Here is a 27,357-nt window from a genome sequence, read left to right on the forward strand (position 1 = left end):
GGGTACCACGTAGTCAGCATCTCATGTAGATGTGGCCAGTTTGTTTTATATATATGTAGGTATAAAAGTGCTGCTTGGAGATATGTTTATGGAGTACCTATGCTGAAACTCACAGCAATTTAAAAAATGTAATATGCATCAATTCTGGATGACCTAAGTCTATGGGTACTATAGGCAAATTACTACAGGAATTTTTATTTCAAGGTCAGGGTTTTCAAATTTGCCCCTCACTTCCATGCACTCAGGGAGACCAGGGTCTGACAGGAAGGAGGGGGAGGGGCTGCAGATAGAAGAAGTTGGGGGACAAAGGGTTGATAAACCTCCCAAATTTATTTTTCCTGATGTAGCAGTGGGAGGGGGACAAGTTCAAGGACAATTTCCAATAATTAGACTCTATACCTGGAGAATTTTTGACAATTTATAAAATGATCTTCCAATAATTTGATTTATATTCGAGTCAATATGGTAAGACAAGAAGTAACTGACATAATATGCAGCAAAGATTGAAGCTAAATATTAGGGAAGTATTTTAACTGTGAAGATAATGGAATTTTTATTCTGGTGACCTAGGGATGCTGTAGAATCTCCTTCTCTGGAGGTTTTGAAGGACAGGGTGGGGACAAACAAATGTCAAGGATGCTCTAAGTGTACTCATTCCTACCTCAGTGCAGGGGAATGGACTAGGTGACCTCTAAAGTTCCCCTTCAGGCTGACATTTCTTGTAATATTTATGATATTGTATTTAAACTGTCTTACTTTCAAAGGCTTGAATGTGCACTTGAGTCTGTATCCTCAGGACAGAGTACTTACAATGCTGACTCGGAGGATTAGTCTTTATAAAGTGGATTAATCTCCCACTGCAGTTTACGCTGAAGAACAATGGAACATATTTGATGACACAAATAAAGCACAGATCAATCCTGCTGAGGACTCAGTATTTGAAGTAACTCAGAGCTGTTTCAAGTTAATTAAAAGAGTCGAAAGAATGACTGTGGGCCTCTCTTAACTCTTGTGATGTCGTGTTTTATGAATTTAGGACTTTGTGTTGCTCCTTTCTCTGCATATCCTAAGACAGCACACCTGTGGTCAGAAGCAGTTGCCTTAATTATGGGAGTGATCCTTTGAGCTCCTTGCTGGAATTTCCTCCAAGAGAAGTGATCAAGAAATGTTATTCTAGATCCAGCTGCCCACGTGACCTTGGACAAGTTGTTCAGGCCAAGGCTTTAAAAAATAAGAATCTAAATTCATATTTAGGCACTTACTTGGTTTTTTTGAAAGTGCTGAACTTCAAAGGGAGCTACTTATTTGAGCTCCAGGCAGATGATGCCCAAAGATAAGTTTTGGCTTCTAGCTTTAGGCACCTGTTTTGAAAATGTTGCACTTTTATATCTTTGTGGCTCTGTTTTCTTTTCTGTCAATAGCATGGATAAGGATATTTTAGTTTTTGTGTCATCAACATCTGTGAAGATGGAGATCTGCAGATAGGACTGCAGAAGTACCAAGAATCATTAAATAGGACGATGATTGTGTATTAATGATACAGTAAGAAAACCTAGCATGTCTGGGAATAATGGCCATTGGTAGGTGCTGATCTGAGAATTATCTGGTTAGAAGTGTTGCTCTTAATGTAGGCAGTGCTTTAAATTCCCTTGCTCTGCACATGAACACACAGTTGGTCTGTGTTTGTCACCTTGAAAAGGACTATTTAAATGCCTTCAAATGTTAGCAACAATGTTGATTCTACATCAGCTTGGCCTGTGCGCTGAGCTAAAATACATCAGAGTGAAACTTCATGTTTGTATGTTTTGTTGAACTTAATAGAATACACTGTTAAGTATTTAACCCTTATAAGGACACTAAGGGCACATCCAGATGAGCACAGATATGCAATAAGTGGCACTGCAGACCCATCTGTGGCCCCACACATTGCACGTGCAGGCATTCCCTGTACTGCTGTTTTGCTGTATGGAGGGTTTTCTTGACCCTGGGGGATCCTGGGGTTAAAAATACCCACACCAAAAAAAGTGGGACAAAGCACGTGGTGGCAGCATGTGCCACCTAAGACTGGAACATGGAAGTGTGCTTTAATGCCCCCCAGCTTTTGTCTTGGGCCACATCAGGCATTCTGGAATTACAAGTAAATGTCTATTCACTTGCTTATCAGTTCAATCTACACAACTTAGACTAAGCTGTCAAGATTGAATCAATTCAGTCTCGGGCTTTTTGACTATCTGTACTTAACCAGTGAGGTCTTGTCACTGACTTTGATGGGAGTAGGATCAATTTGTTTATCATCATTCAACAATTACTTGCTGGTTTTTCTTTTATGCTCATTCCTGCCTTCTTGGGAAAGAGATGGGCATTTTTTCACAGTCCATGCTTATGCTCTTGGATTTTTACCTACTGCCCTCCCTAGCTTTGTGTTTTTGTTTATGAACTTATTTATTTATTGCAGCTGGTGTTCAGGATAAAATTGGCTGGGCGTTTGGTTTGGGATTAGAAAGACTGGCCATGATTCTATATGACATCCCTGATATTCGCCTGTTCTGGAGTGAAGACGACCGCTTCTTGAAACAGTTTTGTATACCTCACATTGACCAAAACATAAAATTTCAGGTAAGAAATTTTTTTTTAAATATTTATTTTCCCCTCCATAAACCAGGGACTGAATATTTCCAGAAGTGAAAGGATCTGAAGTCACCAACATTGTGTTCTTCAGTAAAATGAGATTTCAGATCATAACACAATTTCTGCTGGGGAAGTATCCCAGCACTACCATAGACTTGTGTCAGTGAGTTTTGTTGTGCTGTTGATAGGAAATCATCCCTACTCAAAACAGAATTTAAGCATGTGCTTAACTTGAGCTGTTGTCCTTAGGACAGATGGACCTAAGTATAAATTTTAACACTGTATTCTTTGGAAAGTACCAGGGCATGTCTACATGTGTGCTTTAATGCGCAGTAGCCTATTTTACTGCACATTAAAGCAGCTTGTAGAAAACCATGCTATAACATTAATGTACAGTAAAATAAGCTACTTCACATTAAGCGTCACCTAAAAAGCACGTGCTTGCGCTATAATGCATAAGGGTAGCCTAATGCGCATTAATTTAGTACCTCACATTGGAAGTACTAAATTTAATGCGCATTAGGAAAAGCACATTAATGTACATGTGGATGTTTCCTCAGAGAAGCTGGGTCTCCAAATACTGCTTAGAATTTAAAAATCTTTGCTTGAAGTTACAGCCATAAAACCGCCATTGACTTTAATGGATGTAATGTGGCCCAATGGCCCTAACACACTAAGAAACTATGCCTTGATATTGTCTTCATTTATATGGACATTGCTTTTAATGGCAGAAAGCACAAATTTCTTCTGACAACCAACATCTAAGCAGCATTTTCCTCCAGTCTTTTGTTCAGGGCCTGTGCCAGCTCTACTTTTGTAGTTCTTTTGTAACTCCCCTACTGAGGCCATCTAATCATTTTTTCAGCTAGTAGACAACTGCGCTCATTCCAGTGATGGAGCAGCTAAGCAAGAATTGATTAAAAGGAAATGCTTTATTCAGAAGAAGATCAAGTCATCTGTCATTGTGTTTTTCTGGAAGAATTACTGTAAACTTAAAGTGATGGAAATATTGCACGTTTTCTTTGTAAGAGGAATTGGTTGATATTGTGGCAGAAATTTATGGAGATAGGAGGGGAGGACTTTACCGCTACTTTTACCATTCAGCTCACTTGCTTTATGAACTAACCTGACTTGCCAAGATTTCAATGTAAATAGAACATTAAAAATATGGTAAATCCAGATAATCTCTGAAAATATTCCAAGTTAAATCAATAACAGTAGAAAGCTACTGTTGAGCTTCTTGGTGTTTCTGGTACTTCTTCCTTTATGGAATCAAGATTCTGTTTGTAATATTTATTTGGGGACAGAAAAGAAGGAAAATCCAATTGGAAAGAGATGAGGAAAAAAGTGGTGTTTAGACTGTGAAACAACTTATTACAGAAAAACTTGCACAAAAATCTTTGATTGTAGCCAGGGTTTGAGCTATTAATTTGCCTGAAAATTAGAGTCAAGGCCTTAAACTGGAATCAGTGTCAGTAGAGGGACTTCAGCACAGTCCTGTTGAGCTCACAGCACCCTAACAGGTTGCTCAGGTGGGTAGGTGGATTCTGTCTTAGCTGAGCATCATCATATTCAGCTTCAGTGTTGAGGAATAACAGCTGTCCAACTCAGGTGCTAAATGTGTGTTATGGTGACCAGGTCCTTGACCAGGAGGAAAGGATAAGCTTCTCAAGCAAACTGGAGTCAAAGAAAAGCATTTTTAGAAATCACTCTTACCTGCTTCTCCAAGTTTAGTGATGAGTCAGACAGAATGCCAAGGCTTCAGACCATTTTGATGCATAGAGACTATCTTCTTACAGTTGGAGACAATAGCTTGACCAACTCTCTGTAAAGTTTTTCCCTTTTTCAGCCAGCATTGTTTTGGTCTTGTGTAGGCTCAGCTTGAACCAGCTGCTTTCATCCAGGCCCTAATTTCCTGTAGCCATTCCAATGTTTTAGAAGTGGCTGTTTTTATATCACTAGAGAATGGGTTATATAGTTGTGTCATCAACATACAGCTGGAAATTAAGTCCATGACTCCTCTCTGTCTCTTCTAGTGGACTGCTAGACCCCTGACAGGCATTATTTCCATCAAGCAACAGGTAATGTTGCCTAATGGAAACTGTCACATCATGTGACCTGCTTCACATTCACAGGTCAAGCTATCCAGAGGGGTAAAAGGTGCCCTCAGAGTTTGCTCTGCCAGCACTCACCAGAAAGGGGAGCTGGAGAGCTGCTGTCTGGGGCTGTCAGCCCTCCTTCCACACCGTCAGCTGTGTTGCTAATGAGAAATGATCTGTGAGCTCCCCCTGGGTGAAGGAGCTTCTCCCCTAAACCTTGCACAGAGCAGGGAACACTTGTGAAAAGGGCAGGTTGGATGGGGGATAGAAGTGATGGGGCTCAAACTCTCCTGGTTCACCTTATGAGGTGCTTTGGTGTATGTGTTTTTCCTCTCTCCTCATCTTGTCAGTACTGGCAGCTTTCCAAACAAATTCCCTCTCCCTCAGATTACCAGAGTGTAAGTAAAGCATGACATACTCATTGTCTTCAATACACTTTTTTTCTCACAGAGAAGAGGTGCAAATGGCTCCTTAAAGAAGCAGCTTTGAAGGCTGATTGAGGAAAGGGAGAAGGGGCAGTGAATCATGACATCTGCTAAGGCACCCTCAGACAGCAGAGGTCAGCATGAGTCACAGAAAACACAGACAGACGTGACAATTTTTGCCTGATCTGGCCACAGAAAGCAGCCTATAGCTGTGACCAAACACAAGTGCAGAGCTTCAGACTGCTTCAAAAATAGCCAATTGGGAAAACATCTGAACTCTCATTGCATGAGGGGTCAGATGAAGATGATTCAAAGAAGAATGTCTTCAGTAACTTGTGTCTGTCAGCCTGTCACTGTTTTCAGAATGGGAGGGGGGAAAGGGAACCGGAGAAGTTCGGTCTGAGGTTTTTTTAGACCATGCTGGAGGGTGGGGCAGGTATATTGAAGCCCCCTGTGAGATGGGGGGGACTCCAATTCACCCATTCCACCCTCCAATGCCAGCTGGGGAACCCCTAGAACAAGCTCTGTCTGCTTTCTTTCCCCCACTCCCATTATGAAAACAGTGACAGACTTGGAGGGAGGAGGGGCTGTTGCTAGGGGAAACTGGCTGCAGGCTCCCACCCAGCAGTTATATTCCCCTCCCCCCGGAATCAACAGTGAACTTCTGTTTGGTCCTGAGGTTCATCATTGTAACTCAGAACACTTCCTGCAAAGCAGTCTGAGGTACAGTGGGGAGCTGCACTTCTGTCTGCGCCCAGAGAGTCCCACTGCCGGAAGTGTGGGGGAAGAGAACAGCCTGCCCTAGCACAAAAATGGTCTGCGTTTTTCAAGCAACATCTTTGTGGCTAGTTGGCCATTTTTATCATGCGATAATTACTTTGTATGTGTAGCATGTCTAAATTTATTGTGGAGTTAATCTGTTAATTTAACAATAAATGTAATGTGTCGGGCCCTAGAGATCGTGAAGAGAAGCCAGATTTTAAGGGGATGTCCATGGGTCAAAAAAAACCATGGCACAAAAAAGTGGAATGGTGCATGTGGTGGCAGCATGTGCTGCCCTAAGCCAGAGCCTGGCCAGATGAAGCTGCACTCCACTGCTGGCCAGGCTCCGAGTGGCAGGGTTGACACTGCTACAGCCCTGGGAGGCCTCCAGGACCCCAGGTATAGCTGCTGGGACTAGCCCAGTGCTGGCCCCAGCCTCCCCTACCCCATCCAGTGTAACTTTCTGTACGCTAGAGCACATGTGGGACAGATGTTCCCTGGGGACAGCTAGTGTCAGCACAAGGTGCACCACTGCTAGTTGTCTCCAGGGTACTAAACATCCATGCACATCTGGATGCGGCTGCAGAGTCTGATTATGGATATCTACCCCATGTCTATGTCCATGAGAAGTCAGTGTTTAATGTGGTTTGCTAATGTCATGTGTGGTTGAAACTTGGTAGTTACAATTTTCGCAGTTGTTTCAGTAAGGGATGGGAAGTAGTGAGGTTTTCAGGGGTCAGGTGTAGTTTCTTGAGGATAAGGTGAGCTCTTGCATGTTTTGAAGGTGTGGGTTTCTCTGAAGGAGACCCTTATTACTTTCACTGGTAATAGGCATTATATGCCTCAGCCAGGAACAGAAAAGATCTCTTTTACAGACTGTGGTGCTCGTGTTTTTTCAGGACTTCTAGAGCTTCAGCAAGCTTGAGTTTGGTTTAGCTCAAGTCAGCACCACACTCATGCAGATATTATAATAACCAAAATGAAGTGTCTTCAGACTTTGTAATTCCCTCAGAAGCATTTTACTTTTTCTTAATCAGTTTTAACAGTAGGTGTTCTTGTACCATTAAATACAGACTTTCAAAATAAAAAATACCTCTCTTAAGCCTTTTTCTCTCAAATATCTTAAAGCCAGAAAAAATAAAATTTCTCTCCTCTTGACATAGGCAAAAATGGTCTCTATAGTAACAATCAATTTTCTTTCCTCTATGTGAAATCATAAAAAAATAGAAAGAACTTCTACTATATTAGGCAATCTTGCCGATTTCTTTGTCATTGCTCTTATGATTCCACAGATACGTTATCCTATCCATTCTGTGGGAGACGATTTTGCAGCCCAACAAAACTTTAAGCAAACATTCTCATGCTATTCTGGGAATTTTTTCATTTGCTCAGTTTTATACCACCACTTCGGATTTTTCCTCCACGGACATCCTTAAAGTATTTCCCCACCGTTCTAATATTTATAGGGCCAAACTGTATTTCACCTTCATGTGCCTGAGCACTATTTATGCATCCACAAGTAGCTGTGTAGATCTGGGCCCTCTCATCTCCAGGGCAAGACCCCAAAATGACATTTCTCTGGCTACATTTGGATGCACAACTGTCACGTAGGTGTATAAAGCTGAAATAGGATTTGGTTCATCTTTTATTTTGTTTCCCTAAATCAACAGTAAGCAAATTTACTCATATCCAGGATAGGGACAAAAGTAAACTAGGATCAGTTTCAAAGTGGAAGGGGTTGTTGCTGCTCCCAACCTGTGCTGCCATTGTTCCACTCTAACAGTTAAATGTGTACAAGCCTGCAGCTGTACAGATGTGACAAACCCACTCCAACTTTAACCCTGCATCATCCACAGTTGAAGATGAGGCTGTTGTACGCACTTTTATTGCTCCCTTTTTAAAGGTGATCCAGGTGTAGGTTTTTATATGCTCTTAGTTCTGGCGTTATAAGTCAGTCCTCCAAGATGTTATCTGGTATCTCTGAGGAGAGCGCACATTTCTGAATGTTGATATTGTTATGTTTGCAATCAATTTAGCCTTATCTCTAATATCACTGTTTTCTTGTTTTGTTTTCCAATCCCAATATTCCTGCAAGCTAACACAGGTTAACCAAGGTCAGCAACCTTAACTTCAGCTTATGGTGGTTTCCCTCTCCTTTTTTTAATTTTAATTGGAATTTCCTTAGTCCCAGTATGGCATGGTGGAACTGAGACAATGTACAAAGGTGGTACTTTTCCCTTCCTCCCTTCCTTGAGGACTGCAAATGCTGAGGCCCTGCCATGACAGTCCTGCCTCTGCAGCTTCCACAATCCAGCACAGACAATCTTGTGAGGATCCAGTCAGCAACTTTCCTAACTCTTTGCCCTCCCGGCTGGGGATTTTGGAAGATCACTGGTTGTTTCCCCCAACCTTACCATGCTCTTTTCCCATAGGCTTAAGTTTCTCAGCTACAAATCATCCAAAATATCTGGCTTTTACCAAACTAAAATATGCATGTTAATAAATAAAGTAATTTGATTTTGGGGTATACTTGGAGATGCCCCCTCTAAAGCTATATAAATCATTTAAAAATAAACTCCACTAAAATCTAAACTAAGCTAAAGTCTGCACTACAAATTTGATCGTTTGGGCTGGTTGCTGATGCGCGACTTCTTCAGTGGTGGTGATTTGTTTCCACAAGCTCACTGTGAGGCTTCTGGAAACCTCAAAAAAAGGGGAGTTTGTTTTCTTATGGTCTCTCTTTGCATATTTCTTACAAATTGTAGGTATAGAGATCCCTTCCTACGGACCACAGGAGACAGGTTGAAGTGTGCACATATGTACGTTGCACGCGTGTACATTCATTAAGAGGACAAGGAACTTAAGAAAGGAGCAACAGAGTTGAGAGGACAGATGCATCTAGTAAAAAATTAATTTTAATTGTCTCCCTTTCTCCATTCTAAAGGTCAGCTCTCGTAAATGCATTACCAAACGTTTCTCACTCTGGGGACCAGTGCTTCCTTTCATGTGCTTTTATACAAGCAGGTTGTCTGTTCCATCTTCAGCTTTGGTGCAATAATTGTCTCTAGTCTTCAGTTTATATTTTCAATTCTGCCTCTGCATTCAAAACAGTTAGAGGCTTACTCATTTTTAATAATAAAAATTGGTGTCCAGCTTTCATATTGGACTCACAATGTTGCCTTTTTAAAGGGTGAATAGCTTTTGTAGAAAAGTATTGGTCCGGTGCACTAGATCTAGGTGAATAGAAGTCTGAAAAGCTCTCTTTCTCTTTGTCACCTTCTTTCTGTCATTTTCCTAGTAGATGACAAAAACAATAGACTACCTGAACTTTGGTAAGCCCCTCTACTCCTACATTGCCATAACTAATGAGCCACTTGTCTGATTCACATCAGATTTGTAGCCTGGCTCCAAAGCTCACTACTAACCTCAAGTCCTATCGGATTTTCCTGACTGAGATAATGGAAATGACAATAATCTGTGTGAAAATCCATTGCATTATGCACAGCGTGTGTGAACAGAAGTGAGCTAAACCAGAAATTCTTTGTTGGGTTTCTTGTCAGATTCTCAGCTTCGTGCCACCCACGAGGCTTGGACAAACCTTTGCACTTTTGGTACTTGACCACATCAAACCTCTCTGGGTTTCCCCCTGTCACTATTCATAACCTGAAAATTATGCACTGCCATTTCTGTTTTTCCTTCTGTTCATTAAAAATGTTCTTCAAATAGACAAGATTGTTGCGCTAGAAAGCAATATCCTTTAATAATATCTGGGTTAAATACACTCTTGTTCAAAGATGGAATTTAATTTGAGCCTATTCTCAAGACTTAAAGAATAAGTTTCTTGCATTTTAACAGCCTAAACTTACCAGACTTGGACTTTGTCATCCCAGTTTTTCAGTGTGCAAGCATTAGTATATCAAGAAGCGGTTGGAAAAGCTGACAGCACTTACACCACTGTGCCCACCTAGCACAGCAGCCTGAGAGTGCTTTTCCCCATAGATGAGATTACTGTGTTGATTTGGATTAACTAAATGGCTCAACCTATAACCTGACAAGTTGCAGCAGTATGGGGCATTGCAGGAAAGTTATTTCCCTGCAATTACTCACATGGAAGGAGGACCTGGGATGTACAGGACAGGAGAAATTGAGCATCTGAAGAACAAGGTGTCAATAAAAATCAGTGACTTGAATCTGAATATCCTGGTTTGATCTAGTTTCCCATGTGGTATCTCCATTCATCAGAGTTCCTCACGTGCTTGCAAATGCAGATAGAGATTGTTTCCTGCAGCGCACTTAGCTAACATTCTTCGTATGAAAAAGATGTCTCTGTGTTGACAGCTCTCAGGAAAAAGAACAAAAATGAAATGACAATTGGGGAAAGAAAGGACTCAGAGTTCATATAAAAAACTGCATGCCTGTAGGTGTTGATTAAGATGAATAGGTTTGCTTGGTAGGACAGTTTTCTAGCATCATACTTCACTGCTACAATGAGCAGCATGTTGTTTCACTTGCCTAGGCTACCCATTTATGATGTTTCTGTGATTCAGCAGAGACTAGGGGCCCTACCTGAGATTGAGGTCCCCATTGTGCCCAGGCCCTGTGGGTACAAGCACTCAGGAGGAGGAGGTCTATAATTTGAGAAGCTGACAAAAACTAAAAGTATTATTTTATTATCCCCATTTTACAGAAGGGAGGATGTGGAACACCATTAGCAAAAGTCTTTATAGAGAGAGCTTCCAGATACCTGGGAAGAGGATCTTAGGATATAAGTAGGAAATTTCCTGTAAGAGAGGCAGTACAGGGAAGCTCTGGGAGCATCCATCTGTTTTGGACAGGATCCCCAGGCTGAAATCCAGAGAAAGTCACTGGGCCTGAGTTCCCCTGTGAATCCCGGTCATGGGGTTAGTAAAGCTGGCCAACTTCCCTAAAGGAGCATGCCTATGGGGAAAGACAGGACCCGCTTTCCCTCTAGTCCCATTTGTCTTCATTGAGCGTTTTGTGTGTGAATAAAGGATAGCAGGATCAGGCCCATAATCTTTTTATTAGAGCTGAGTTTACCCAGTTACATACTTACCACCATGTTCGCTATATGCTTGAGGTTTCTTGCTTCTCAAATAATTATGCAGTGCAGCTTTTTAACCTCTTATTACACCACTGTGTAGTCATCAATTTTCTGAGACAGGCGAAATGTCTCTGGGTACTTAGGAATAGTGGCTGCTGGGAGATGAAAGACTTGTTCTGAAAATCTAGGAGACCCCCAAAAATAGAACAAAATGACAGGCTCAAGATAAAACATTTGGAAAACTAAAGCACTTCTGCTTGTACATTACAATCTGTATCTCGGACAAAGAATAATCTAACGTGTGAGCCAGCCATGTCTATCTGTTTGATCTGATTACACAGTATACAGAGGGGTAGGTCTCCTTATCCACCATTAATATGCAGCTCAGTATAATTTATATTCATCTCTTTGTCAGCAATCAGCTTTATTTCCTAATAAAGGGGTAAACAGAATCACTGGCTGTTACATTTTCAGATATTTTTCATCATGTTGTGGTAACTTTGTATTTAAAGGGTTATTCATTTATTATGTTTACTTTCTAATAGTGCATCTGTTAAAGGCAAATATACAACCATTAGTATGTAAATTGAACTTGGAAGTCTGAACAAATGAGGTACAGTCTGAAATGCAATTTATTGGCTAACTAGTTTCATTGTAATGGAGGATGTATACAGTTCATGTGTTTGTAGAAACATGGAGAAAATGTGATGGTGTAGTATAAAAAAAAATTGGCATGATTTTAGAAAGGTTGTATTCCTTATGTGTGCATTAGGCAGACCACCCAAAATGGATATGAATAAAACCATTATACTACCTCACATTATCACATGTTGCAATCTGTACACTCCTTAGGAAGAGTGTGAAGCTCTTTTCTGCTGACAGGCCAGGGTGACAGAACCAAGGATAGTTTCCTTTCTGTTACCTTAGAAAAAGGAAACCCCACAGTAGGGCTCATTATTAAACTCAGAAACCTGTTGGTTATCAGTGCCTCTACCATCGTGACATCACATCTTGAATCATGGCTGCAGTATTTAACATGATGCTGAGCTCTCTGGCCCTAGTCCAGCAAATCTCTTTAAGTATGTGCTTTTCCTTTAAGCTTGTGAATAGTCTTACTGAAGTCAATGGGATTGTTCATATGTTTAAATCTATGCATATGCTCAAAGTGAAAATCCCAAAATGTAAGGGAAAAGGTATAAAATGCGTTCTTTACTCCAGAATTAAAAAATGCCCAGCCCTAATTTTGTTTTGTATTTTTTGTAATAGAGAATCTAAATCAAAATGAGCTGGGACCAAATATATACTAGCAAAGCAAGCATGATTTTCCAATCGTTATTACTATTGACAAATTATTTGCTATGGCAACTCTGCCATTATATGATACAGAAGTGAGACACTCAATAGCCCTTAGCATACATTGCATTTAAGGTGTGATTAATGTTAATCATGCCATAAATAATAATAATGCTGCATGTACAACTGATTTACGGTTCCATAAAATGGCAAACCAGTCACAAAAGATATTCCACAAAGTATGTGGAACATTTTTGTGGCTAGTGTATATGGCATCATAATTTGAACATTTAGCATGCCCATGTTGATGCTGACAATCAGCTGATTATCAGCTTTGGCATTTGGACAGAATTTGGCATTGGGACCAGGACAGCCTCCCATCCTGGGGGTCCTAGCAGGGAGCCTGTGGGTTTGCCAGTGCCAGGCAGGGGGATTCAATCTACTCCCCCTGTCCAGCACTTGCAAACCCATGCTCTGGTCTCCATGCTGGCACTGGTGTATTTGGATATGCCTCACATGGTGTGGCATCTCAGATTAGATCCCATCATACCATTAAGTGAAAGCCTGCCAGCTACCAGACATACCTCCAGATACAGTAGCACAAGATAATACCTACTGGAAAGTACACAGCCTTTCAATTAAGTGAACTTTGCAATTGCCCTCAATGCTCGTGTTTCTTGTGCATGTGATTAGCTCTTTATTCCCACCAAATGTGGTGTAGAAGGCGTAATAAACCAGGACTGAGTTAAGATGCTCCCCACAGCTAGCGACTATCATTTTTCTATGAATAAATTATGTCTAGCCCTGAGCAAACATGCTAGTAGGTATAACAGAAGATGTCAGGAACCTGAAAATATCCATTCCTGGAATACCTACACATATTTTAATAGGCAGTGGTTTGGAGCACATGAATAAGAGACAGGGTAGTGCTGGTTGCATGACTTACTGGCCCAATATGTGTGTACTGGGGCAGTGTCAGGTGGAGCCATTGCCCTTGAAACCACTCTGCTTGATAGTCCTGGTAGAGGAGTACAAGGGTGGGAACAGTGAGGTAAATTTGTTCATGTATGTTTGTACGGAGCCAAAGGAAGCTTGACCTTCCAAAAAGGTGGAAGGTCGAGTTGGCTATTTATTCATCTATTACTCATTGCTTGTGGTAACATCCTGCATGTACAAAGTGTGAGAGATCACAAACAACTTTTTTCTGCTAGCCACCGTCATTTCATTATTCTTCATTTCAACTTTTTCTCCAGCCTTGACAAATGGAATTTTATTGTGCTCATGTCCATTCAGGTTGTTTTTGCAATTATTATTTATGTACTGATCATGCCATTCTTTTCTTTGTATCCTTCAGTCACCTTTGCTTTCTGAATTACATCAAACCTATGCTTTTTGCCTTCATTTTCAAGGTCCTCCATATGCCTCTCCCCACCCTACCTGTTTCTCTTATTCCTTATTGAACAATCTACTCCTGGCTTCAACTGGCCAATAATTCAAACCTTCTTTGTCCACTTGTTAAATTTTCAACCAAGCACCTTTATGCTTTTTTCTATGCTGTCTTTCATACTTGGGAGGAGCTCCCTGTAGATATCCACAAGTCCAATTCATTGTTTACCTTCAAATCCTCCTTGAAAACTCATATTTCCTCCTATGCTTACAAAATCATGAGCAGTTAGACTTCTGATGAACTATCATTAGTGCTTGTCATACTGACCAGTGTTCTCTCACTTCTTCCTTGTATACCTCTATCTGTCTGCCTGTTGTGTCTCATCTTTTGCCTAGATAAATGGAAGAGGGAACATTTTTTTAGTCTACAGTTTTACAGTGTCTAGCATAATAATTGAGGCTCTTGGGTGGTATATTAGTGCTAATTCTACTAATAGTGGTACTCTTTCCTGAGATGCAGGGACCTACAGTCCATCTGTAATAGGGGCAAAGTTTTGGGCTGATCATTCAAGTCTTCTGTCACTCTGCAAAACTTCAGCCAAGTGAATACCTTGGGCTAGTGTTTTACCCTTCAGGGACTTTATGGTAACTAAAGCAAGTAACAGACAGACTTTGCAGGAGTGCTTATAAACCGCATGAACTCCAGTGGTAAACAATGTACAGAAAGAGAGACAGATTTATAGAAGAGTAGCAAATACCTGCATGCATATTTTTACCTCAGTTTTCTCATGCATACTGAGAGTCCTTTAGGTTTTAATCAATGTCTCTGCAAAGAAATCAGGATTCTCACGTACCCTGTTTTCCTCCCATCTTGTCTTCCTAGTACTGGCCTGTTCTTCCATTTGTTGGAGATTCTCCATTTTAACAGCAGAATTGAATGCTCTTGTCTATTCCTGTCTTTCCTGTGGGGTTTTTTCACTCTCTAATACTTTGTATTTATTACCAGGACAAGGAATCCTTAAAAAGTCAGTCTTTGGTTAGTAGTCTTCCCTTGGTCTTGGAAAACCACTACCACCTCTTGAAAGCTGCATGCTTGGATAAGTATCAGTGATTAGACTGTCTCTACTCATTGTCTGCCTTCCTTCAGGTGTCAACATGCAACAAAAGGCAGGGTAGACATACGTACACCTTGTAGATTAAATTGAAGATGCATAAGCTTTCCTAAACTCAAGCTCATGTCATCAGATGGTACAACAGGAAAAGGCTTCTGTAGAGGAAAAAAACTTAGTATAGCCTCTCTGACCCCTTTAAAAAAATCAGGGCTACACTTACCTGATATGGGTGCTAAGACTACAGAGCAAATGATGGGAAAGACCTGTAAGTGGGTGTAAATGTAGCAGGTCCATGTAACTGTATAAAGATTGAGAGGATTTCTCTAGTCTTTTCCTGTGTATTGTGACCCTTACTAATCCAGGACTTTTGACTTCACTTTTTCTGTGTATCTACAGCCCCCCATGTTTGAGGTAAGAAAAGTCATGAGTCTTTAAAGCTAAATGTAGCACCATAGGTCAGTGGCTGGCAACCGTTTTAGGATGTGGGCCAGTATAATGAAATCCTCTCCTAGTGGTGGGAGTGGTACATACTTTGTGGCCACTCTAATCCCATTCCTTACACCCTGGTATCCTTGGGTGCCCCCCTGTCCTTGCATGCCATGCTTTTGGTGTCACTGTTTATACTCTGGAAGGTTACTTCTGTCAGCCCACCAATCTTGCAATAAACTAGGCCTCTCTCTGAGGCATCTTCAGTGGCCTCTTCCCTCCCCCCCACCTTTAGCTGTGAGGCATGGGAGTAGCTATAACCAACAACATAAATCCAGTCACATGGGTTCAGTTGCACTTGGGGTCCTTTCTCCAGGCCTCTCCTCCAGCTTGTAGCAGCCATGCTGGCTTCTTCCAGCTGGGGCTTTCCTGGGCCTGCTCACCGTTCTCAGGTTCTTAATGGAGACTTCGGAACAATGAAAGGAAAAATTGACCTGAAAGTATTAGTATATTCATTGACGGAAGACTCCTAGAATGCACATATGATACATAAATTTGGTATATACTTCAGTACCAATTTAAAGAGGCTTCTAGTAACAGGGGACTTAACATTAGGAACTCCATTTCAAGACATTTTTATACATAAAAGGGGCAGGGTATGTGTGTGTGTGAAAAGGAAGCCCTGTAACCTTAATAGAACATTTAGCTTCCCTCCAGATCAAAACATCAAATAATAAGGGAATTGCTAGTGCTGATGCAATCTATAAATTTATTATCTGCAGTATACTGTTGTTACTAGTGGGTTTTTTTTAAGGTGAAGGCAAATGTACCCCAACTATAGTATGTCTGGTATACCTTAAAGAGTTACTTAGCTAGCAAGCTAAATGCACTCTAAAAAGCATATATACTGCAATTCTGTCTGATCTCTAAACCACAGACATTCATAGTTTGACTAGTTGAGACTCTTTAAAACGAATAGCTCGCAAATGAATAATTCTGCTGCTGAATACATCAGCCCACTGTCTTTATTACATCCCAAATGATGAAGCATAATGGTTATATGAAGTGCCTAAATAAGCCCTGGTGCAATTTCCTTTGGTGATATATAAGCTAAAAATTCATTTTAAATTAATGTCAGATGAAGGGATAAACCTTGAGATTTAAAATAACAATAGATTTAGGATTGATTGCAAGAGGTTCAAGTACCCACCACTACTGACTGCAATGGGAGTCCTCAGGTGTTTATCATTTCTTAGAAGTTGCATCATTATTCTCTACAAAGGCATGGGTACGTGGAAAAATCTCTACTTGGTGCCGGGGGGCCTGTTGCATTTTGTGACACTGTGTAATGGGATTGATTTTGGTGTAGTGCACAGAGCTCATACTGTGCATCTAACACAGCACCTGGGTTCTTTTCCAAGCTTTACTGCTGACTTGCTTGAATGACTTTGGCCACATCACTTCACTTCTGCTGGTTATAATTGTATCATTTTACCTTGTACTGCCCAGGACTATTTGCCGCTGTCTTATTGTCATTTCTTATGTTAGATTGTAGTAGGCAACCATCAGTCCTTATGGATCATGGTGTACATGTGAGAGGTCACCAGGACCTTTGACGCATATGCCTAGGCAGTAGTTTGGAGGATGCCCAGGCCTTCCATCCCCACTTTTGACCATTGAGACAGAATCCAAAAGGCCAGCTTGAGTCCAAATATGGGGTGCCTTAATGGCTGTAGTTACATGCAAATCCAGGAATCAAAACCAGATCTCCTGCATGGCAGACAAGGATTCTACCACTGAACCACAACCTCATCAAAATGGACTTTTTGCTAAGGGCTTGCAGAATGTCTGATTGGAATCCCAAGGTGCCGCTATAACAATAACACTGTGTATTCATGAGCCTGGCAGACTGAAAAGAAGGATTTTATATATGGAGATTTTGTAAGTGTGAGTGGGCATACACGTTCAATTTGTGAAGTAACACATGTACACAAATTGTTAGATATGTGTGTCAGTGCGTATGGGGTATACATATAATTATACTAATTATAAAATGAAAATTACGGAGATTGAGATTTTGGAAACAGCGTGAAATATGCTGTAGTTGGGTGTTGTGGATTATGTTAAAGATGGATTTACCTAATAGCTATTTTAACGTTGGTGCAGGCATTTGGCACAAAAAAATACATCTTGCAAAAAGCTTTTGATAGAGTGCTCTAAAACCCATCCCTAAAACCCCTGCAATCTTCATCTGCATTATGATTAGCCAGAGCAGCTCAGTTGTAGAAGGTATTGCTAGAAAATGAGTTGGGGGATATATTTGGGTGTGAATGTGTGTGCATGCATCTGCATGAGCACCTTAAGATATATATGGTGTTAATAAAAACCTGGTTTTCAGCTACTCTTTCTCTGATCAGAATACGAATTAGGCTACAGAGAAAAGCCAACAGCAGAAGGCACAGTGGGGGGATGAGGGGAGGAAAGAACCATATTAGTATTATGATACCCTTCTCCTATTTCCTTTGTCATGCATGACACCCTGGCAAGTGATTCTTAACAGTAACTGTGTAGAATGAAATGTAAAAAGGAATAAATCTTTAGGGTCTTGTAGACTGCAGAAGAATTTTTTTACTTTTTCACAAAAAAAAATGATTGTTCTCTTAAGGATTATTTCTTTCCTCCTGCACCTTCACACATGTTAAAATCCAGTTGCCACCTTTCTTGCAAATTAATCGCATTATCTGAAAACAGCGATATTGAACCCATTTCCCTACTCTTGATTTGGAAAGTAGAGCAGAAAAAAACTGTTAGAGCCATACGGTTCTGATGTGTAGAGAGTCTGTTTAGTCTTGAGAGGAAGGGCAGCTGGCATTTAACATTTTAAACTGTTATTAGAATTTTCTTCCATTGACTATAAAAGGTTTTTATGCAGTTAATGCACTTTTTTGTCTTGATCAGGTCTTGGGTTAACAGAAGGTTGTAGGTTTCTGGTATCCAGGCATAACTAAAAGAAAAAATATTAGCTCTTCTTAAACTGTCTCTGAGGCCAGATATTGTTGTTGCAGTACCCAGGCATTTAATTATTAGTTTAAAACTTAGGTGGGCTTTTTAACCCCTTTTTAAAATAAACTGTGTAAGAATTTAGTGTTTAGCGAGAATGTTAGCGTGACTGCTCTGGAGTGTGCAGTCCTGGAATTAGCCAACAAATCCCTGCAGCCTGGGCAATGATAGTTTTCCTCCAGAATAGAGGGGGGAAGCATTACATGTTACTAGCACTGAATCTGCATTAGTATTTCAGGGCCATCACTAATCTTCCCTGACAAATTGCCATATATGGCATTTGGCATCTTTGAAATGATTTTGTGCGGAACATAGCTTTTATGACACCATATTCTATAACATTTCCCAAGCAATATACATTAGCACATATGTCTATGAATCTTCCAGGGAGGGGGACATTTCTTTTCTATTGACTCTTAAGGCTCATTCCACTAGAGCTATTGCAATGGCAGCAGCATTAAGTGAAACAGCATCTGTCAGGGAAATATGTTGTGCCATCACTTGGAAATCTCTTTGCTGTTTTAAAGGGAAAAAAAAGTTATAGCTGGGTCACTGGGATAGATGGGTTTCTACAAGTGCTGAATTTCGCCACAAGTCTCTTAGTGCAGCAATTCCTGTATAGCTGGATGTGCATGGTACATTGTTTAAGTCTCACCTGGGGCTTCTGGAGATTCTAGTACTCGGATAACAACTTTCAAAATTGGCGGAACTTAATGAGCAGGAAAGAAAACACAGTCAATGTTTCATTATGTGGTATTTTCCTTCTAAGGTAAAATGAAATGTTGGATGCAATTTACTTGCATTTGTTGCGCTTTATATTTCCGAGAAATACAACTTCATATTGCTGAAACCTATTTCCAGATACTATCATTTTTATTTATCTATAAATCTCTTATGTGGCTTTTTGATGTGTACGGTATTTTATCTCCTGAGCTATTTATCTCCATGTTCTTATTGAGTGCAACAAAAAAAATACAAACCAAAACAACAAAAACCTGAGGACCTGATGTCTGAACCTGAGAAATCCCAAGTGTTTGCAGTTATCATTAACTTTGGCAGGAATTGCAGGTGCTCAGTACCTAAGATCAAGCCCTGAATATTTGTTGATATATTCAGTTTCTGCTGACTACATCAGCCTGTTGCCAGTTCCCTCCAGGCATAGTAAATAGCTGTTAGTCAAATCCAAGTTGGGGAATTTAGGAAATTTATTTTTTCCTACACTGATTTTTTTCTGTGGGTTGAGTCTCTCCCTCTTCCTGGGTGCCTTCTACCCATGGACAGCAGCACCTGTGTGGTGGTGCTTGGGAGGGGAGAGAAAAAAACAGAATATGGAAGGCCTGTGTACCATACAACCTTAGCTGTTAGTTAGCATGCCTGTGGAGAGGGGCAGCGCATGTATGGGAAAGCTTGACTAGCAGCTGTGAACAGTTATGCTTACTCTCCATGATGTGGCAGGAAAAAGACTCTGTTGTATTTTTTCAGGCCTGGCAGAACCATTACACAGATCCTATTTACTCGGTGTTGTTTAGGAACCAGAATTTTTTCCCTTAAATATTGACTTCTGAGAAAAGACAAGCCATTTCATAGTTTCCTCTAACTTGCCAAGCTTGTCAAAATGTAGCAAATCCAGATTTGTTTATGTTTATCTTCCCAAACTGGGGGTTTCCACGTTTTTTGGACCATGTCATAATAAAGGAATTATTTTGTGTACACCTCCCATCCTTGTCACTGTTATGGAGGGCCCCCTCCTTACCCCTTTACAGTTACATATGATCATGGTGGTAGTTACGGACTGCATAAAAGGGGAAGTAATGCTAGGAAAGTATTTCTGTATTTGTAGTTGTCTTTTAATGCTGATAGTTACCTGTCTGAGAGGCAGCACCAGGTAATTGGCTAGCTAGCTCAGTATAATCTTAGTAAGGGTTCAACAGTCTGCAGTCTGAGAACCACTGGACTTAGATGCATTCTCTTAAACTCCTTTTTCTATCTACTCACACACAGATTCACAGACGTTTAGGTTGGAAGGGACCTCATGAGATCATCGGGTCCTCAGTAGAATTCATTTTGCCATAGCTGCCCTTGTATGTCAAGTGCTGTCTTCACCCCAGGGTTTTCCAGGAGGGATTTCCAGATCCAAGAAGGGTTTCTAAGGCTGCTTGTACATGCCATAGGGGTTTACTTCAGTTTAATTATCCCTCAATTGAAGCAGTGGCTTCAATTCAGGGCGAAGTAAAGCCCTGTGGCGTATACACAAGGGTTGGACCCAATCCTTACCTGCCTCTCTGGTGGTGGTGTGGAGGGGGGGAAGGACGAGGTGCTGGTGAGCTGAGCAGTCCCTGAGCTGTGGGGGGGTTGGTGCTTCCCTCCATGGCAGCAGCAGTGCCCACCCACAGGCACTTGGCCCGGGCAGTCCTGGGGGGCACAACAGCCACAGGGGGAAGTACCCCCTCCCCCCCTGCAGCTGCAGAGGGAAGCACGGGCCCCTGTGCAGCTCAGGCAGGCAGGCAGGCTCCAGGGAGGAAACAAAAGATCAGGCTCGCAGCTTCTTTTTTTTTCCTTCAGTGGAGCCTGCCTACATGGGCTGCCTACACAGTCCCTGAGCTGCACAGGGCCTGGTGCTTCCCTCCATGGCCATAAGGTAGCAAACTAAAACACTTCTGACATGTTATATTTTGTGGCGTCCCAAAGTGATTTAATGTGCAATACACCACGAACAGTGTAAACAGTCTCACCATTAAAGCGGTGCAAAAGGCCAATTTTGTGGCATGTACAAAAGCCTCAAGGCTCCAACTGAGATTATTTGGGAGCTAATGCCTTTCTGTAGATTTCTCAGTTAATGTTCTCTGTCCTCTGACAGGAAAGGTTCATTTCTACCTTAGATAGTGCAGAGCACCTCATCCACATTTAACAAATACTAAAAATGTGATGGCTTATTGTAATGTATATGCATTTGTCGTGGTTATTTATTTTGAATAGGATGTGGAGTGGCAAGGCCACAGAATGGGAGGGGAGACCCTGGCCTGGTGGTAATTGGGCGCTGCAGTAAATAGAGGGGTTGGGTAGACATCCACTCCATTGTGGAGGAGGAAAGGAGAGAGAAAATGTACATGACTTGTAGTGCCATGTTGTCTTGAGTTTAAACCTTTCCTTAGAAAGTCATTTCCTCCAGATTCCCCTCCAAAATCATCCCTGCTTCTTTTTTCTAAACTGCTTTCAATATGTAAGCATTTTTCTCTACCTGAACTTCTGAGAACTGAAGGCAGTTAGTTCATTTTGCTTTTACCTGCTCTGTGCAGAGAAGTGTTATTGCCTCTCTGCCTTGTCTCTTTGTATGAAGCATAGACCTAGACCTTTTTGCAGCTTTTTCAAACATGTACATAACTTGTTGGCCACTGTGCCCAGGTTTCTTTGCTCCATTACTGATTTCCAGGTATTTGTTTCCATTTGAAATATTTGTTGGTTGAGATTGTTTTTACCTGAGTGTCTTTCCAAATTCAATCCAATTTTATTACCTTCTAGCTATATTTCTAACCTCTCTGAACAATTTTCTGTCCTCTCTGGTAGTCATGGCTCCTTTTACCTTACCTTCATGTGTAAATTTCATTAACATGTTGTTGGTCCCATAATCAGAATACTAAAAAGAATGGTAAGTTACACTGTCTACAACAACAGATTGCATATATTGATTTTTTTTAAATATCTGCTGCTGAATCATTGTTTAGCATGCCAAAAAAAGTACTTTAACTATCGTCAGGCTGTATGACTAGTTCAGTGCCTGAGGTTATGTATAATAATAACAAGAAAGTCATAGGAGGATAGATTTAAGGATAAAAGTGCCCAGGAGGGCTAGAAAATTCTAAGGGGCACAGTATTGGATGCCCAACAAAAAATTGTTCCAATATGATAAAAGCACAAGAAGAATGGCAGGAGACCAATGTGTCTGCACAAGAAGCTTCTAAATGCCTCAAATACGAAAGGAAAGCATATATAGGCAATGGCAGAATGGGCATGTCACCAAGGACATGTACCAGGAAATAGCAAGAACCTGCAGAAACAAAAATCAGGAAGGCAAAGATAAAGAACGAGCTGCACCTGGCAAAAGGAGGTTAAGGGCAACCAGAAGAGGTTCGATAAGTATGGTGGCCAGTAAAGAAGGACAAGGAAGCTGTGGATCCTCTGTTAACAAGCCAGGGGGAACTCCCAACCAAAGATACAAAGAAGGTGGAGCTACTTAACAGCTACTTTGCCTCAGTCTTCACAAAAAATTAAGCTCACAGAGACCTAATAGGGATTATCTGGTTAAGGAAGGGGGCAAGCTGAAGAAGGAGATAACAAAAGAGATAGAGAGTTTTTGTTGGGTATGAATGAATTCAAGTCATCAGGGCTGGATGAACTTCATCCCAGGGTCCTAAAGAAACTATCAGAGGAAATCTCAGAGCCCTTGGCAATGATCTTCATGAAGCCATGAGAGATGGACCAGATACCAGAGGACTGGAAAATGGCCAATGTAGTGCCCCTCTTTAAAAAAAGCAAGAAGAGGACTAAAGGATCTACAGGCACATTAGCCTCACCTGAATACTTGGGAAGTTACTGGAGTCTGTCCTAAGGAAAGCCATTTGAAGCATCTAGAGGAGGAAAGGGTGGTTGCAAGGAGCCAGCATGGATTTATGAAAAACAAATCATGTCAAAAAAACTTGATCTTTTTCTTTGACAAAGTAACTACTTTGGGGGGAGGAGAGAGTGAAGGAAATGCTGTGGATATAGTGCATCTGGAGGCTTTTGACAAAGTTCCACATGACTTTCTCATAAACAGATTGGAGAAATGTGGGCTGGATAAAACTTCTATAAGGTGGATAGATCACTGGCACAATAGCCACAAGCAAAGGGTAATTATTAATGGGTCCATGTCAGAATTACAAGAGGCTTCAAGTGGAGTCTCACAGGGGTCTGCCCTGGGTCTGGTGCTGTTATGAGATGCTTCAATTAGATGTCAGGACACAGGAGGTGATAGTGCCTCTTTACTTGGCACTGGGTAAGCCTCATCTGGAATATGGTGGGCAGTTCTCAGTTCCATATTTTAAAAAGAATCTGGAGAAGCTAGAGAGGGTCCAGAAGTGAGCAACAAAGATGATCAAAGGCTTAGAAGGCAAGTCATAGAAGGAGAGGCTGAAGGAGCTAGACATGTTCAGCTTGTGGAAATGGTGCTTAGGAAGGGACATGATAGCAGTTTTCAAATACTTGAAGGGCTGCCATGAAGAAGGAGGAAAAACACCTTTTCTCATTGCAGAGAGGAAGATGCAGATCAGTGGCTTGAAGTTGCAGGAAAGTACATTTAGATTAGATATCCAGAAAAACTTCTTCACTATTAGAACAGTGAGGCAGTAGAATAGACTGCCTTTTTCTAGGCAATCTATTCTACACTGGAGGTGTTCAAGAAGTGAGTGGGCAGCCACTGGTTAGAGATAATCTAAATGTAGATATTAAGGCTGTGCGAAGCTTCAGTCCCTGATTTGATTCAGTGGAGATTCAGCCTGATTCGGTGGCCAAATCTCTAAATCCAGATCAAATCAGGAGACCCTTTAATCTCTCCGAATTGAATCGGAACCCTCCAAATCGATTCAGAGAGATTCGGAAAGATTCGCTGATTTGGACAGACACAGCTTTAAATGTTTTTTCTACATACCTGAAGGTACCAGGTGGCTCATGAATGCTGAGATGCTGGGGCAGATGGAGCATCCCACGGAAGCAAGCTTGGCAGTGGACCTGGAAGTGGACCAGAAGCACTTCTGTTCCACTTCTGGGTCTGCCAGGGAGCACAGAGGGGACCCTCCCCCCACCCCTGGCTCAGCGACTGGTGCCTCCTGGGTCTGCGGGAGCACCCAGGGTCTCCCTGTGGCCAATCACTGAACTGGGTGGGCCTGGGAGGGGGGGGTCCCCTATGTGCTTGGTGGTGGACCCAGAAGTGGACCGGAACTACTTCCAGGTTCGCCACCAAGCACACCAGTGCCCCCCCGTGCTCCTGTAGGATGCTCCATCTGCCCCACCATCACAGCGTTCATGAGCTGCACCTGTACCTCGGGGTATGTAGAAAATACGTTTAAAGCTGTGTCTGTGGTTGAATCGTTGATTCTCCAAATCGGTATCGAATCTTCAGATTTGGATTTGACCAAATTGAATCGGAACAGTGATTCAAATCAATGAATCGAATCACTGTCCCCGATTTGGGCTGAATCCAAACCCGAATCAAATACATCCCGTTCTGCACACCACTAGTAGATATGCCTATTTTCTACCATGAGTATTTCCCACATTTCTGGGCTTTGCTGGTTGCTCAGCCCCCCCTCCCCTTCCCCTCCCTTTTTCTGTGTGTGTCCAGGTATTTTTAAGCCTGGGCATTGTGTGTTGGCTACAGCCAAGGACTTCAGCTGGGTGTGGAGACTTCAGCTGGGTGTGGGGACTTTATCTGGGTGTGCCAATTCTCCTGCTGGGAGCAAAGCCAGAGGTTCCAGGCTAGAGGGTCTTGCCTTTCCACTCTGGGTCAGACTGATTACCATATTTGGGGTCAGGAACAAATTTTAACCCATTCTCAGATTGGTATCTACTGTGGGAGGGTTTGCCTTTTTCTGTAGTGGTGGGTGTGGCCCTCTGCCTTGGACTTCTTGAGCTACATTAACAACACTGTGTAGAAGCAGGGCATTGGCTGCTGTAGTTCCCCTTCTTTACCAGTGGCAGGTTAGTGTGTTAGGTCTTCATTGTGTCAGGGTTGATGGTAGTCTTATGTAGAGTTTAGACTATGTTGGATGGTTTGGATAGGGATGATCCTGCCTCAGGCAGGGGTTTGGACTAGATGACCTCTGGAGTTCCCTTCCATCTCTACTTCCCTATGACTCTATAACTCTTCTTGGCAAATTTTCAACGGCTTTACTATGTGTAGGTATTGTATGGGCAGCTGTGAATATTACTGTGCTGTCTACAATGTAACATTGCCACAGTGATGCTCAAGTAAGTGTTAAGCTGGCCTTTGCATGTATAGAAATCTTTTCTAGTCTCATTTCTTTTTACCTTTTTATAACTTACTAAAGTATAAAAAATATTATTTGCCACAAAAAGACATGGGTTCTGTGTGTATGAAAAGCTTCATAAAATCTGTTAGACTTTGAGTCATTGGACAATAGTGCTCTGTTTAAAGAAAAATTTAAGATTTTTTTCGCATGCAGAAGTATAGCAATAGTGCCTTTTAAAGAACTTTAAGCATCATCTTTGGCAAGTTTGAAAAAGTATGATTTTAAAATAAAAATATTGCCGTTTGAAATGGTGTACTGAATATGAGTGCTGGGTTCAGTTCCATTCACTTTAGAAAAGCACAATAGAGTACAGTATTTCTGGACTTTGCCCAGTCCCACATATTTAATTGTAAATTATCCATTCACCTGAGTTTTGTCAGAGCGAACAAAGCTCATCATTCTTCTTGCTGCTGCTTGCTAAAGTTCAGGCAGAGTGGAACTAATCTATAAAACTTTGAACTTCCCTTCAGTAGTTGCCTATGTTAATCCTTCAATGTAGGGCTGTACAACTGAGGGGTTAACCTGCAGGCTGGGGTCTGCCACCCATGTACCACTCCTGCTGCTGCAGCCAGGATCTCTGGGCTCTTGCTCCCTCCTTCACCTTTTGCTTCCTGCCTCTGCTCCTGTGGGTGGGGGAGTGTAGCTTGGGGGAGTCCCACAGCCCCCGTGGTGTGCAGCCACTAGCCACTCAGAAGTGGGACCATAACTATCACCATTTAGAAAGGGTCTTCTTTAGTGTTTGTTTTTTTTTTTAATCCTGGCAAAAGAGCAAATATGTCTGTGTTTTACCCTGACTATGAGTACTTCAGTAACCAGGGACCTTAACAAAAGGCAGTGATCTGCACAGGATAATAAATGAACAAACACTTCCCTCCCTTCAGAAAAGACCTTGTAGCTGGCAGCGTTTCCTATTTAGCCTTTATCTCACATGGAGAAGTGGACTGTGTTGGTGACTAATGGCAGTGACTGCAGTGTGATGTGGTCAAGCTAAGTTTGTTTTAAACCAGCTGGTTTGAGGGCTAGTAACAGCATAGTCAAAGTATCAGGGAGCTCAGCACAGGCTAATTTACCCTGCTTCTGAGTGTAAAAGTTGACTTGTAGCCATGAAATACCATATTTACTTGAATATTAGATGCCTCCCCAATAATTAGGTTCTATATACAGGTTTCCCTCATTTTATGCTATACATGCGTTCCTGGAAAATGGCGCATAGCTAGAATTTGCATAAAGGGAACCTATTTTACAATGTAACAAATAGAGATATGTTCCAAGACCTCGACTGTACTGACCCCCAGACCCATTTCTCCCACTTTTACAAGACAATTTTGGTACTCACCAACAGCAGACAGTACACATGAGCACAGGGCACTATCATAATGGGGATGGCAATCACAGAAACACATGTTGCAGAAAATGAGCAAGGAGCACAGATCCACACAGGAGACTATATTTTGGTGTCATCACTCCCACAATGCACCGCACAAAGCAGCTGACTGGGCTTCCACCACACCAACTGCATGTGAATTTACCTCACATATGATTTATATAAAAAGGGTCATCGCATACGAGTGAATTTGTATATACAGAACCTGTATGGAAAATGGGAAACCTGTATGGAAAATGGATTTTTCAGGTATAGAATCTAATTACTGAAAGTTTGTCTTGAATTTGTCCCCCTCCCACTGCTGCCATAGGAAAAATAAGTTTAGGGGCTCAGGTAGACCCCTTGTCCTCTGTTCCCCTCAGCTTTCCCCCCCTGCAGGCCCTTCTCCCCTTACTGTCATCCCCTACTCTCCTTGAGCACATGGAAGTGAGGGGCATATTTGAAAACACTGACTTTCAAATAAACATAGACTTAGTTAATCCAGAATTGATGCATTTTACTTTTTTTGAAACTGCTACAACTTTTAGCAGAGATATTCCATAAACACACTTTTAAGCAGCACTTTTGTACCTACCTATATATAGAACAAACTATGCATGATATTATTAGTCCAAAGCCAAAGGCTTGTGATTCACTATATAATTCATTGAGCTGGA

General features: G+C 41.6%; 1 protein-coding gene across 3 annotated transcripts in view; it reads left to right on the forward strand.

Annotated features, from left to right (window-relative positions):
- FARS2 (phenylalanyl-tRNA synthetase 2, mitochondrial) overlaps nt 1-27,357 on the forward strand; it is a 531,358-nt gene that overhangs the window by 287,571 nt on the left and 216,430 nt on the right. For all 3 annotated transcript variants that reach the window (XM_019522113.1, XM_019522137.1, XM_019522107.1), the window contains one exon: nt 2,456-2,616. In XM_019522113.1, the coding sequence (XP_019377658.1) occupies nt 2,456-2,616 (161 nt within the window). The remainder of the gene's footprint in view (nt 1-2,455; nt 2,617-27,357) is intronic.

The sequence above is a fragment of the Gavialis gangeticus genome, unplaced genomic scaffold, assembly GCF_001723915.1.
Source record: "Gavialis gangeticus isolate Ggan-Ray unplaced genomic scaffold, GavGan_comp1, whole genome shotgun sequence".
Classification (NCBI taxonomy): Eukaryota; Metazoa; Chordata; order Crocodylia; family Gavialidae; genus Gavialis; species Gavialis gangeticus.